General features: G+C 36.2%; 3 protein-coding genes across 5 annotated transcripts; all 3 read right to left on the bottom strand.

Moving 5' to 3' along the window:
• Window positions 1-671: 671 nt before the first annotated feature.
• On the bottom strand, window positions 672-4,266 carry LOC111805510 (alcohol dehydrogenase-like 7). The gene is made up of 10 exons (XM_023690619.1): window positions 4,157-4,266; window positions 3,926-4,062; window positions 3,797-3,843; window positions 2,923-3,248; window positions 2,345-2,427; window positions 2,189-2,264; window positions 1,900-1,964; window positions 1,533-1,628; window positions 1,057-1,221; window positions 672-976 (listed from the first exon to the last, which is right to left on the bottom strand). Exons 1-10 carry the CDS (start codon window positions 4,203-4,205, stop codon window positions 860-862), a joined length of 1,161 nt encoding a protein of 386 aa, XP_023546387.1. The 5' UTR covers window positions 4,206-4,266; the 3' UTR covers window positions 672-859.
• A 2,651-nt stretch (window positions 4,267-6,917) lies between these two features.
• On the bottom strand, window positions 6,918-10,859 carry LOC111804867. Of its 3 annotated transcripts, none has more exons than XM_023689671.1 (3): window positions 10,567-10,859; window positions 7,617-7,796; window positions 6,918-7,263 (listed from the first exon to the last, which is right to left on the bottom strand). In XM_023689671.1, exons 2-3 carry the CDS (start codon window positions 7,785-7,787, stop codon window positions 7,192-7,194), a joined length of 243 nt encoding a protein of 80 aa, XP_023545439.1. In that variant the 5' UTR covers window positions 7,788-7,796; window positions 10,567-10,859; the 3' UTR covers window positions 6,918-7,191. The 3 variants fall into 3 exon arrangements, with proteins under 3 accessions (XP_023545439.1, XP_023545440.1, XP_023545438.1); XM_023689672.1 differs by having other exon boundaries at window positions 10,541-10,859; XM_023689670.1 differs by having other exon boundaries at window positions 6,926-7,263; window positions 10,571-10,859.
• Window positions 10,860-13,155: 2,296 nt separating this feature from the next.
• LOC111805673 (probable carboxylesterase 18) lies at window positions 13,156-14,500 on the bottom strand. Its single transcript, XM_023690837.1, has one exon. The coding sequence runs from the start codon at window positions 14,392-14,394 to the stop codon at window positions 13,378-13,380; it is 1,017 nt and encodes a 338-aa protein (XP_023546605.1). The 5' UTR covers window positions 14,395-14,500; the 3' UTR covers window positions 13,156-13,377.
• Window positions 14,501-15,021: the final 521 nt, after the last annotated feature.

Consider the following 15,021-nt stretch of genomic DNA (forward strand, 5'->3'; position numbering starts at 1 on the left):
TGTTTTAAGAGGAAGCATTGAGCAAACTTTCTTCCAAATTTGCTCAAAGCATAAACACTCAGAGTAGTAAATATGTACCCATAACATTACAAGATAGACGATACAGACNAAACAACACTTTGATTCTCTGACTCTCCCTGTAGAAATAAGCAATAAAATTAAAGTTCGCCCTTTACGATGATTTTAATCACTCAGTATCCTAATTACTCAATCACATGTGTAATAATCATAAAATTTATTTAAAAATGCAATTCGTCGTTGTTTACCTCCATGATTCACTTTAGAGGAACACGAGATGTAAGACAAAACAAGTTATTCAATTAGACTGTTACATTCAATCGGGTAATGCCTCACTTTGTATGCTATCATATAAAATGAGTTTATACCACGTGAGTAGCAGGATTCAAACCTGCGCAGGTAAAGTCCACATCATTTCTAGTCATGCCCAATAACTACTCCGACACCCACAAATATTAGTTTTGCTATCTTAATTATAGAATATTATAAATTATTTTATTTCACACCCAAGGAATAAAATAAGACTTTCTTCCAAAAGTTATTATACATTTGAGAAAGTTATTTTAAAATTAGAAGAAAAAAAAGTTTTTGGTGAATCTTAGTCAAAATTAGTTAAATCGTGAGGGTGTTTTAAGAGGAAGCATTGAGCAAACTTTCTTCCAAATTTGCTCAAAGCATAAACACTCAGAGAAGTAAATATGTACCCATAACATTACAAGATAGACGATACAGACAACACGTAGAGTAGAGGAAATAAACAAAGTACATTCTAAAGTTTTTGGATAGACGTAATTGTTGACGAGTAACGAGCCAAGCCATGCCATGATCATGGGGTGGCTACTCATTTCTTCATCCATATCACACATCTCAAGCACTTTCCTTCCATTAGCAAATTAAAAGCTTGATTGATGTCTTCGAAACCTACTTCGTGTGTCACAAATTTATCCAGCTCAAGTTTCTGATAGTCGAAGATTCCAAGATCAATAAAATGGTAGGATTTATATAGAATATTCGCATAAAAAAGCAATACGAAGTTACCTTATCTGTGTACCATTTAAGAAGAGTGGGAATATCTGATTTAGGCTTCAATCCTCCATATAACGAACCCATAATAGTCTTCCCATGAAAAAGGACATCATAAGAGCTAAAACTCAAAGTTGCGTCTGGTTTGTCCACTCCTACCACAATTGTTTTTCCCCAACCCTAGAGCCAAATAGAACTTGAAGAAATAAATGTTAAAACGTTTTAGAATAGTTTTTGCACTTTTCGCGAAATGTTTTTGGTTTATTGAAGAGAGTAGTTTAGAGTTACGTCAGTAACAAACGTGTTTCCTGCGCATCGGCTGAAAAAGCCCTTTACCTTTCGAGTAATAAGGTCAGTTTCATAGTTCCAACCTAGATAAGGCTATTTGATAGCTTATTGGAGCTACCCACTTCGATCTAGCCAATTGATACCATAGAAAAGGTATAATCAAGGTGAACAAAGAAAATGTAAACAGAGAAGGATTGGAGGACCTTTCTGCAGCAAGCAAATGCTTCCTGAACTAAGGAAGCCATTCCAACACATTCAAAGCAGTAATCTGCACCCCCATCAGTCATTTCATTAATTACCTGATCACCATTGACATTCAGAATGGGTTATGAAAAGAAGGTTATTTAGTAAGAATCAATCTTACCATTGTCACAAATTCACAAATGCATAATAATAGCACTTGCAGTGCTGATAAAAGCCTCAACAAAATATATACAGCACAAAATAACATTCTTCAAGAAAAATTGCTTAAACAATTATGAAGGGGAGGAAATTATTTGCTGCTAAGATCATCGGTTTGATGGGAAAATGGAACTGAACCACAGTCAATCTCATCAATAACTTACATACCTGGCTCACATGTTTATCCCCGAGGCTTCTAGAATTAACAAACTCAGTGACTCCAAACTTTTTTGCTGCATTTGGGAAATGAACACATTTTTATTACTACTAAGTTAATGATAATTTGATATTAAATGCTTATTGTAGACTATAAGTTCGAAGAACAATGCATACACATGATTAAGCACTTAACTTGAAACACATGGCTCCTTCAATGGAGAGGAGCTTCAGGATTTTATAACCATAGTAGCCTTTATTCAAGAGAGGGAGATTAATGAACGAAAATAAAAGTACTTGCCAGCTTCAAATTTATCAGGGTTGATATCTATCCCAATGATCCGGCTTGCTCCACATAGTCTTGCTCCTTCAGCTACCTATAACAACAATAGTAAACTATGCAGTTTTCAACGTAGCCTGTCGGTTTTACTGAAATGAATCATTAATGAGTTCATACAGCTAAACCTATGGACCCCAGTCCAAAAATGGCAACAGTGGATCCCTTCTCCACATTTGCTGTTTTCCATGCCGCACCAACCCCTATAAACACATGTTGAGCAATATTTATGAGACATTACGTGTAAAATCTCCAACGAAACATTCTTTATAAGGGTGTTAAAACCTCTCCCTAGCAAACGCATTTTAAAAACGTTGAGAGGAAGCCCGAAAGGGAAAGTCTAAATAGGACAATTTCTGCTAATAGTGGACTTGAATTGTTACAAATGGTATCAAAGCCAGACACCGGCGATGTGCTAGCAAGGAGGTTGAGCCCCGAAGAAAGGTGGATTGGGGAGTCCCACATCGATTAGAGAAGGGAACGAGTGCTAGCGAGGACGTTGGGCCCCGAAGGGAGGTGGATTGTGAGATCCCACATTAGTTAGGGAGGAGAACGAAACATTCTTTATAAGGGTGTGGAAACCTCTCCCTAGCCGACGCGTTTTAAAAACCTTGAGAAGCCCGAAAAAGAAAACCCAAAAAAGACAATATTCGCCAGTGATGTCCTCCCCAATGGAAAGTAATGGATTAGACAGTGACCTGTTGCAACCCCACAACTAAGAAGGCATGCCCTGTTTGGAGGTATTGCAGGATCAATTTTCAGTACATTGGCAATATCTACCACTGTGTATTCAGTGAAACTTGATACAGACAGAAAATGATGAATAACATCCCCATTGATATCGGTGAATCTGCTCGTCCCACAGCGAGGCATCCCCGGAGCTATCTTGAAAGGGAGTTTAGAACAGAGATTGCTTTTCACTGATAAGCAATCTGCACACTCCCCACAGTCAGCCATGAATATTGGGATGACAGTATCTCCTTCCCTAACTTCATTGACATCCTTCCCTACACTCTCAACCACTCTGCAACATGAAGCAGTTCATGAAATTATATAAATCTGGAGCAGGTCTCTTTTTTTCCTTTTTCCTTTTTCTTTTCAATAATATTACTTCAGGAATTTCAGATAGAAAGCATAAACAGATAAAGAGATGTGGCATGAATATAATTCTTAAACAATATGCATATGGTAGTGTCGAATCAACTATTAATGGAATGATACTGAAGTATAAGAACATGTTTTTCATATGCTGTCATCTAAGGCGGCAAGTTCAATCTAAATCAGTGTATACAATAAATAATCCACATAAATTTCACGATGCAGTGTCCAGCAAGAGCTTATCTGAAAATTACCAAAAGAAGTTCAGAACATTTGGGAATCGATTAGCACGATTTTCTAGTTTTGGATAATCCAAGATCCTTCCAGAATATCGCTATATCAAATGCAAATTGCAGATTCAGAGTATCCGAAACATCGATATCGAATTTTATTCAACAAGATTGAATTACTCGCAAATAATTCGCCAGTCGGCAGAATAATTTAAAGGCGAGTGAACAAAGATGTGGAACTCACCCAATAGCTTCGTGGCCAAGAATTCTAGGAACAATTCCCGGAGGATCCTTCGGAAATGGAATATCCAAAAAATTGAATAAGAAATCACTCCATTCTACAAAACCTACAACTTAAAATCACATGACGAACCTTCAACTTCCAGAAGGTAACATCACTCAGACACAAAGAGGTGCATGTTATCCGAATTCGAACTTCACGAGCCCTAGGCGGAGCCACAATTATCTCCTCGATCACTAATGGCTCACCAGGCTTCCGGCAGACAGCAGCTAACAAATTTCAAACGCGTTGAAACATCAAACATTTCAAAGGAATGAGGAAGGGAGATTCAAACCAAAAGCAATCTGGATAACATAGAAGTACCTCTACAGCGGATAGAGTGGACTCCGGTTGCCGCCGACGATTCATCCATGAGGGAGATCTGAAAGCTCGGAGAGGATACAGCGTCGTCTTGGGACTGTGTCAGAGAGGGCCTTCGGTTCATCGGTTTTATAGTTAAAATCCATGATTAGAAGAGAGGAATTAATTCACGTTTTTCATGCCTTCAAATTATTTGTTTCTTATTTTCTCTCTTTTTATTCTTTTATTTATTTATTTATTTATTTTCTTTCCTCACTTCTTTATTTTTCTCCACACTATTTTTATTTTTAATTATTTTTCTTGTTTTTTTTTTCATTTTTATTAGGCTAAATTAATAATAAAAAAAAATAGTATAAGATTTATATTTTATCTAAAAAAAAATACCAGACATTTAAATGTTTCAATAACACCCTTAAACTTTAAAAATATTATTTTGTTTTAAAGTTAAAATTTTATTTTTATTATTTTGTTTTTTTTTTTATTTTTCGTAATAAAAAATTATTTTTATCTCTCCATCATTTTTAAGTTAAAATAGATGTATTTTAGGTTAAAAATTGATAAAACCCACTTTTTAATTTTAGAATATTAAAAATATATTTTGACGTAATTTTGAATATACTCTAAAAAGTATTATTATAAATTATTTAAAATAAATTAAATTGCAAAATAAACTTTAGATTTAACAATCTTATTTAAATAAAATTGTACAATTATAAGAAGTTTAGAGATATACTTCTATCCCTAAAAGATTAGATAATCGAGTCCATCGATTTTTTAAAAAAATTTGCAGGTCAATTTTATGAGTTAATTGAGCACGAGTTTTTGCAAGAGTTTTGATAAAATTCATTAGTTAAATTAGCTAGTGAATTTAACAATTAAAATGTGTTCGAGTCTAATGGAACCACCATTCAAAACGAAGCTAAAAGTTAAAACCAAAAATTGATATAACTATTAGATGAACACGACTCTCCACAACGATATGATATTGTCCATTTTGAGTATTAGTTCTCATAGTTTTGCTTTGAGCTTCCTAGACGGCCTCACACCAATGAAGAGAGTATTCTTTGATTATAAACTCCTGATCATTCTCTAAATTAGTCCGTGGGACTTTTATCATCCAACAATAACATCTAAAACTTATCGTATAAATTATTATTATTTTTTTTTTAATCATAAATATTACACTTATGCGTCAAAAACAAAAATTGATGTGTCAGTGTCTCGAGTTTAGGGTTTAAGATTTTGTGACACGTGGCTGAGAAATATAAAGTAGATGACACCTTACAATAGCACAAATCCTATCTCTCGTGTCTATCACTCTTGCCCACATTAATTAAATCAAGTCCTTATGTTCATAAGACTAAGTAGGATGTATGCAACGCTATACAACTAAGATCGAAGCTTGGCGCTACCTCAACATCTTATCAAACAGAATATTGAGCATAAACGAAAAGGGATAAACTATATCGAAATAATAATTATACAAATTAAAATTGTCCGAGTAAAAATTAAATTATAATTGAATTATAAATTAATAGTTTTGAAAATTTTAGGAGTTTTTTAGTACATGTTTTAGGAATTAATTAAACTATTTCTTGTGGATTTTATATATTAAAATTTTTCAAAACATAAGGGGCAGTGGCTGCTGGAGCCGAAGCATTTGGAGTGAAGGTATTTTTTTTTTTTTTTTTAAAACGCTATACAACTAAGATCGAAGCTTGGCGCTACCTCAACGTCTTATCAAACAGAATATTGAGCATAAACGAAAAGGGATAAACTATACCGAAATAATAATTATACAAATTAAAATTGTCCGAGTAAAAATTAAATTATAATTGAATATAAATTAATAATTTTGAAAATTTTAGGAGTTTTTTAATACATGTTTTAGGAATTAATTAAACTATTTCTTGTGGATTTTATATATTAAAATTTTTCAAAACATAAGGGGCCATGGCTGCTGGAGCCGAAGCATTTGGTGTGAAGGTATTTTCTTTTTTTTTTAGTAAAACGTAAATGCACGACCTCCTTACGAATAAAGAAAATGTATGTACGATGTTCGAGACTATTTATGCATGACAAAGATTTGCATGTCGTTTAATTCGCGTAGAGAATCCCTCGCTATACAGAGAATGAGGAAGGAGGTGGGGAGAGATTTTTTTTATTAGTCAAATGGGACCAATGACGGGAATTACAATCCTGTTTCCAAACGAACAACGTAAAGTAATTGAATGTACAAAAATGGTTATAGCAAAACTTCTATTATTCGCAAACAAACAACGTAAAGTACATTGAATGTACAGAAATGGCTATCACAGAGCTTATGTTATTTGTACAAACAGATACTCTAGAAAAAATATTTTAACGTGGTGCTAATGATCTAATAACTATCTTTGTAGCTTCAGAATGTTTTAGTTTATGCTCCTGCCTATTATTTGGATATACCAAGAAAAATGTACGGTCAAATGAGACTACTACAAAGTATTTACTCATGAGCGGGGCAAGTTCTACTAGAATGTATTTACTCATGGGTGGGGCAAGTTCTACTAGAATGTATTTACTCATGGATGGGACAAGTTCTTATATTCTAGTTCATCGCTTTTCTTGGCTATATTCCGAAGAAAGAACGGGGCAAAGATGGAAGTGGCAATTTTTCGGAAGAAAAGTTCAAATACTTAGGGTTACACGGTACGCATAAAAACTAATTTTTTTAGTTTTAAATAACCATGATAGTTCAGATACCAAGTTACATGTCCCTCAACTATTACACCATACAATAACTATGATCTCTAGCATTTGACATCAGGAAATCCGTAGAATATTTATTGTTCTAGTTGAGATCCATAATCACTGGATATGCTAAGAGCAGAGCTCTCAAATATTTGACTACAGGAAAGAAGCCAACAAACAAGTTCCCCAACCAAATTTATCTCAGGAAATGCACTAAATATGATAAAAATAACGTCAAGAAATTTGCACCTGGGTATTGATTCTAATAAGAATTCTCTGCAGACAGCTCTTTAAGTTCAAAATTCAAACTACTTTCTTCCCCTGCTAAGCCTCTGCAAGTGGTAATTAATGCTACCCCAAGGCTTCCTGTTTCGGTTGGACTGCAGCACATAAAGAGAGACCGAAAAGCAAGTAATTATCACATGGTAGAGTTTTAACATAGCCAAAGAACTCGATGAAGAGTATACGAAATTCTCGAATTATATGGAAAAGCAACTATCACATTGTAGAGTTTTAAAATGGCCAAGAAATTCTCGAATTAGATCGAAAAGCAAGTAACTATCACATGGTAGAGTTTTAAAAAAGCCAAAGAACTCGATGAAGAGTATACGAAATTCTCAAATTATATCGAAAAGCAAGTAATTATCACATGGTAGAGTTTTAAAATGGCCAAAGAACTCAATGAAGAGTATAAATAATTCTCGAATTATATCAACGAGTAGCAGAAAGTCACCTGAGCATCCATGCAAGTATTTAGAATTTCCTTATGTCTGGTGCACTTCTCGTCATTGTTATGATTAAGAGCCATGCAATTGAGAAATGATATCATTTCCTTCATGCAAGGTTTGCTAAGAGTGCCGAACTTCTTTGGGTTGATGTATAAAGTACCAGCTTTCCTACCCATCGATACAGACTACAAGCCGAAAATAAATGGCGGTTAGACTCGATGTCGCCATTAAGAATGTAACAAAAAATGAACCATATGAAGAATATGAAACGATCAAACACTGGCCTAATTTAGACAAAGGTGTAGAAAATTCCCGAGTTCCAACTCCTTAGAAATAGCAAAAGACAATTAGCACACAAAGGAGAAAAATACAACAATGCAGAAAAACACAATTAATTCAATCCCAAGGGAAATGCCCTTCTTTGTTCCTCCTCTAGCTTCTACTGTTTCACAGTCCATTCTCTCTCTCTCAACCACAAGTGTTGTTAAATGATAATCATGTGAGATCTCACATTCGTTGGAGAGGGGAACGAAGCACTCTTTATAAGGGTGTGGATCTCTCCTTAGCAGACACGTTTTAAAAACCATTATGGAAGCCCGAAGGGAAAGCCCAAAGAGGACAATATCTGTTAGCGGGTGGACTTGGGCATTACAAATGGTATCAAAGCCAAACACCGGCCGATGTGCCAACGAGGAGGCTGAGCCCCGAAGGGGGTGGACATGAGGCGGTGTGCCAACAAGGATGTTGGGCCCCGAAGGGGGTGAATTGGGGGGTCCCACGTCAATTGGAGAAGGGAATGAGTGCCAGTGAGGACATTGGGCCCCGAAAGCGAATGGATTGTGAGATCCCACATCGGTTGGGGAGGAGAACGAAAAATTCTTTACAAGGGTGTGGAAACCTCTCCCTAGTAGAGGTGTTTTAAAAACTTTGGGGGGAAGCCCGAAAAGGAAAACTCAAAGGACATTAGCGGAGGGCTTGAGCTATTACAAATCATGCCCTCAAGATGAAAAAGTCTTTCAACCGTACACCTATGGGGGCAGAGATTTGTGAAGCATGAAGGCATGGGGGATAAACACCGTGATGGTTCGTTCCTATGGGAGAAGACCTACTTGATTGTCCTTAACTTTCAGTGACTTTTATGGAAGGCTTTCTGCAGCCTCCTTCAACTTCTTTTTCTTTCATTTTTTTATTTCTAATATCATGAATGTTAAGGTCATTTTGCACTCATGGGACAACTATTGAGCCTACAACATTAGGGTACCAAAGGAGTTTATGCTAATTGATTGAGTAGTCACAGGAGTCGCTTTACCCTCGGCTTTGCTCCTACAAGTAATGACTTTTTGACATTGCTCGAGATTGCAGGAGGAAGATTTTCTAAAAAAAGCTGCTGAGTTTGCTTATTGATCCAAGTAAGCATTAAAACCTTCTATCAATTGTACTCGTATGATACTAAATCCTAAATAGGTGGCCTCCATGCTTCGACCTATCTGTCACAAACTTCAAAGGGTACACCCAAATAACCTTCCCTCCACTACTCAAACTCTTAAAAGTGTAATGCCTCCAAAACTTCAAAATGAGTACAGAGGAAGGTTACGGTCCATCACCCTTATCTCATTCCAAACCATACTAAGGCAAACAAGATACGATTGATAAACCAAAAAAACAAACTCTTGGCCACTATTATAAAATGCCAGAATAATGCCCACAAAATCAAAAGTCTTCTCTCACATCTCCTTCTTATCATTACCAAAGTCGCGAGGTTCAGCATCAACTAAAAAAATATGATGTTTTGGGAAAAAAAAATAGTAAGTGTATACCCCAGTAAGTAATCTCTACTCGAGGAAACAGGCACCAGTATTGCACCACCACAAGTACAAAATCACCAGAACATGCATATTACATTAACCGTTAATAAGTCACCGTAACACAAAGTTCATACATAGTCAAGAAAGATACATGTCTCATATCAACAATTAGCACAATCTCATGCTTAACTTAATCAAAAGCATGAACAAGTAACGTACACAACAGCGGTACTAAGCTTTATTGAACACATTACATTTTCCATATTCAGTCACCATAGGATGGCAGCTCTCAGGATCCATCTTTGCAATTTCATCAGCTCAAAACTTCTAACTTTATCGACCTCTATCAACTCTCTACTACAACACCCTTTTCAAACATAGTGATCCTTAGCCATTTACACAATACCTCACTACTAAATCTCTAAACTCTTTTCTGGGTAGTTCAACCGTTGACCATTCATACCCAAGACCTCGAATCTACCCACATCGGCTCTTAACCATTTATACCCAAGGTCTAATGCCACATTTCTCACTCCATCGATTCTTGACCATTACGCCTAAAACCCCAATGCCATTCCTTAATTTGGCCCTCGATCATTTATACACAATTCCTCAATACCACAAGTGACATATCAATCCTTGACCATATTACCCAACTGATATTCACATGCTTCTCTTAATTCATCCACAATAATTTCAGTACTCACAACCCAACTCCTATAATACGCTTTCAACCAAATACTCAAGTATCCATTTCAGAGAACACTCAACATGTCAGCAAACTCCCAACGTATAGAAATTAATTAATATGTCACCCAACATGGCACAACCACACATGAAGAATCCAGCACACTATACCACATAATGATCAACAACAACACCTATCTAGTACAACAATAATACCAAAAACATTCTGAAAGGAACCATGCTAACAATATTATTCAATAACATCCATAATTTATAAAACAGTTCAGTCACAAACATAACGAAACTTAGATAACAAGAAGCCTCACATCTAAGGATTACTTACTTTACTAAGCGCTCCTAAATCGAATCGCAACAATCAGGGAAACTTTCCAAGGGTTAAAAGTAGATCGAAAGTAAACTAAATTAAATGAAACGACCTTAAGAAGCTCAAAGAAGCTTATACCAACCGAAATTCCGATTCAGATTTAGAGAGAATTCCCACTTCGGATCTGGTTTTTACGAAGTGTGGGTTTCGGGTCTGAAGAGAACTGAAGTCGTGGATAAATAAGGGCGTGTAGTCGCCGGAGAGAAGTCTCGAGAGAGAGAGAGAGACCAGATCGAGATGTGACGCCGCGCCGCTAATGGGCTCTGCTCGCCGGAGGCGGGGTTTCAAGAAGAGGGCAGTCAGAGGAAGGAAGGAGAAATGGCAGAGAACTTCGCGTTGGAGAGAAAAGCAGGGTGCGTAGGGTTTTTTTTTTTTTTTACTTGATTCTTTTTTTTTTTTTTTTCATTTTTCATTTTTGTAGTAAGATTTAATAGAGAATTTTATTTTCCAAAATTTTTTAAACTAAAAATGACATTTTGATATTAGTTTGTTGATTACAACGAGCCCTCGCTCGATGGCTTAAAAGTCGAAGTGAGCTACATCTGAGTTAAACTTGAAGATGGAAGTCTACTTTCGTTTCTCGACAGTGAAGTAAGACTAAGCTCATGAGCTTATTATCCTAGGTCGGAACAAGTTGATATGATCCCCTTTTTTACGTCCCCATGTCCCTCCAGTGTGGCGACATGGGGGCGAGAAAAGGAAGGAGGGGGATGAGATTTCTCTCACTTTTGGCATAGTGGGTCCCTAGTGGGAGGCCTGCACGACGAGCTATTAGCTCAATGGTAGAGCGCGCCCCTAATAATTGCGTTGTTGTCTCTAGGCTGTGAGGGCTCTCAACCACATAGATAGTTCAATGTGCTCATCAGCGAGCTCGATTCAACTCCTTACATAAAATAAGTTGTTTCGTGACATCTCACGCTGCTAAGTCACAACTCAACTCCCTCCCTCTTTTGTTGAGGAAGTGGTTGTCGTGGCTGTTGTGGCGACCATCCATTGTCATTAAGTCCTATCTTTCATTTTTTTCTTCCTTCTTTCAATTTTGACCTTATCTCTCTTTAATCTAATTTTTGTCGTTTGCGAATAACTAGTGACCTTTGATTCATTAGCCAGCGTCCTTCTTATGCCACCACACCCTTTGATATCACTCCTAGTGAGTACATGTCGTCCACCCCACATCGCGTCAAGGTCTGCACGCAAAGTGCACGCAAAGTAGATGATACTATTTTGTGACTTTTTCGTCGTGAAAAAAGCGTCAGCATCGATCTAAAAAGTGTCAATAGATACAAAACACGTATTTCACATAGTTACGAGCATCTATGAAACTGTTATTGATATACTGAAATTAGAGACGTCAACCTATTCAAATAGGGCAAATATTATTAAAGAAAGCATAGACAGATCTCATTGTATTAACTAAACAGGGTTGTAAACGAAGATTATATTCCTTATCCCTTGTACCGAGCCTAAAATACAAAACTAATCAATTATATATTTATTTAAGTATTCCGTAGATCAATAAATTTATTTAATTTTAGGTGTAAAATGAAGATGTTTGTAATATTTAAATTTTAGCTTTTAAAAATTACGTCACCAAAATATTATATTATATTATGTTTTTACTTATAAAATATTATGAAAAATAAATTATCATAGAAAATCCGAGCTCGATCTATGCATAAATAAATGAATAATTTTTTTAATTTAAAAATTAAAATAAGTAATGAAAAAGAAATAGAGAAAACTTATTTTTCTCTTATCCAATGAACCGAACATGTCCGTAAGTATATCTTCATATAATGATTTAATTACAATTCAACTCGTTAAAATATTCAACAATTTTTTATTTAATGGGCAAATTTTCACGTTTAGATATTATAAAATTATAAAATTATATATATATATATATATATATATATACGTATGTATCAGGTGTACCAGTCACACTAATAAATATATGTTGTGAAGATGTAATAAAGATACAATTAAATTCAAATGCTGGAAATTTAACAAAAACAAAAAATGTTTTAATATACTAACATTTTATTTAATCATTTTTTAATTATCTTCAAAATTACGTTTTGTTAATTTAATATTATAATTATTTCTTAAATGATTTGGGCATATCCGTACTCCACGTGGCTAAACGCTACTGGCTACTGCATTTGTGGGCCCAACTGTCTCTACTCCCCAATAAAATCTCCCACGAAATAACTTTAATAATTATATATATATATATATATATATAACCTTATATTTAATTTAGTAATTAAAAATTATCTAATAAATTCTTGAATTTTTTATTTTAAAATGGTCTAATATTAAAATTTTAAAATTTTTAAACATTTTTTAAGTTAGGATTATTATTGATTTTTTTTTTTTAATTTCTAAAGTATTTTCGTGTAAATTTGATGAATGTTTTTATTAATTCACCTTATTTATAATTTTAAAATTATAGCACAAAATTGAGAGTGTTGGATGATGAAAGTCCAGCCTCTGTTCATTTAAGAAATGATCAGGTTTATAAATAAATAATACTCTCTCTATGGAGAGTAAAGCCACGACACTTATACTCAAAATAGACAATATCATATGATGGTTGAGATGCATCTCACAGATAGTCTGTTGACAGGAGTAATTCAGGTAGGATTGGAACTAAGTGGCTGGTAATGGCTCCATTGTTCATCCTTCTAAAGAAATTCGACGAAACAAACACTATTAAATTCTGCTTCACCATTATCAAACCATGATTTTCGTAGCAATGCAGTATAGTAGTGTGAATGATTACAACACAGGATTTCCACATCAATCATAAACAAAAGGAATCAAATCAAACGCACAAAAGTTGTTAATCTTGCCTTTCTTCACGATCAATCTGTGATTCTGATTCTTTCAACTGCTTTTCTTCGAGCACTGCGCTGCTATGAAATCCGCGACGTCTTTGATGAACTCAGACCATTCTGGTAACTCTGGAAAACCGTAGAAGGTGTGAAATGCATTTGGATATTCGATTATGTAAGCTTCCTTACCTGATTTCTTCAATCCTTCGTAGTATCTCTTTTGCCGATCGATTAACGGATCTAATCCTCCAACAAACACTTTAATCGCTGGAAACCTCACTTTCGATATATCCTCTGATTTTGGACCGAAAATGTTCACCGACTTGTGGTCTCTGTCAAATCCTTCCGGTAAAAAAGCCTTCCAGAACCAGTCCGCGCGGTCAATCGTCAACAGTGGAGCTTTTAATAGTCTGATTTCCGATTCCGTTCGCTCTTCTCCGCCGAAGAACGGTTGAATCGCGATGAGGCCGATGATCTCCAGCTTGCGAAATTCGTGATCTCCAGATTTCAAAATCATGTGATGAGCGATGTTTCCACCGGCGCTGTCGCCTGCAACGAAGCACCGTTTCAGATCGACATTCGCCGGTAATCCTTCAAACGAAGAACCGTCACCGTCACCGTCGATGAATTTCAGAACATCGAAGCTATCTTCGTACTGGCAAGGCCATTTATTCTCTGGAGCGAGGCGGTAGTTCACAGAGATGACTACGGCGTGGATTTCTCGAGAAAGCGACTGGCAGAAGTCGTCGTAGAGTTTGGAATCAGGAGCCATATACACGAATCCGCCACCGTGGAAATAGACGATCAACGGCAGCGATTCGGACGTCGATTCAGAAGTCGGAAAGTAGAGACGGAACCAAAGGTTTCGGGACGCATCGACAGTGACATCGAAGCTTTTGACGCCATTCTTTGGTTTCTTCAGTGGAGAAGACTTGAAATCCATGAGGTTAAAGATAAAGCGATTAACCGAGCCATCGGGGCGAGAGCAGATGTCGGTGCCGATGGTAATGGAAGTCAAAATGATCTTCACCTTCCATGGGAGGCGCAGGGCTGAAAGAGCGTCGGACATTTCTGCGCCAGCCAGTGTGCCAGAGTTGGTGGAGACGATGAGGATTAGAGTAAAGAAGCGATGATTAATTATAAAGAAATAAAATGTTAGGTTGAATGGACCTCAAGGTCACTACCTCATATAATAATATATATATATACACACACACACACACGAGACGTGTACAATGATTACATGCGTGGGCCTTAATCCACAGTAACAAAACCGTAGACGTAGCTCTCAAAATGGAGGATTCTCGTAACATGTATAGATATAACCTTTTACGTTTAACACCCCTCAATCTGGACGATATACTACTAAATTTAGATTGCGTCGAAAACTGCTAATAGAAGGAGCTAGCAGTGGCTTTGTCATGATATCGGCGAGTTGATCCTTGGAAGATATGAGTTGCACATCAAGCTAACGAGTCGATACTCGTTCATGGACAAATAGGTGGCACCAATATTGTCACACCACAAGCTAGGCGCTCACGCTTGCGAAATCTCGAGCTCACGCAAGAGGAGTTGGATCCAGATTAATTCGGCAGTGGCATCAGCAACCGCCTTGTATTTGGCCTCTGTACTAGAACGAGAAACTATCGATTGTTTCTTTGAACTCCAGGAGATAAGATTGCCACCAAAGAAGATC

This window comes from Cucurbita pepo, chromosome LG11 (assembly GCF_002806865.2).
Source record: "Cucurbita pepo subsp. pepo cultivar mu-cu-16 chromosome LG11, ASM280686v2, whole genome shotgun sequence".
Lineage (NCBI taxonomy): Eukaryota > Viridiplantae > Streptophyta > Magnoliopsida > Cucurbitales > Cucurbitaceae > Cucurbita > Cucurbita pepo.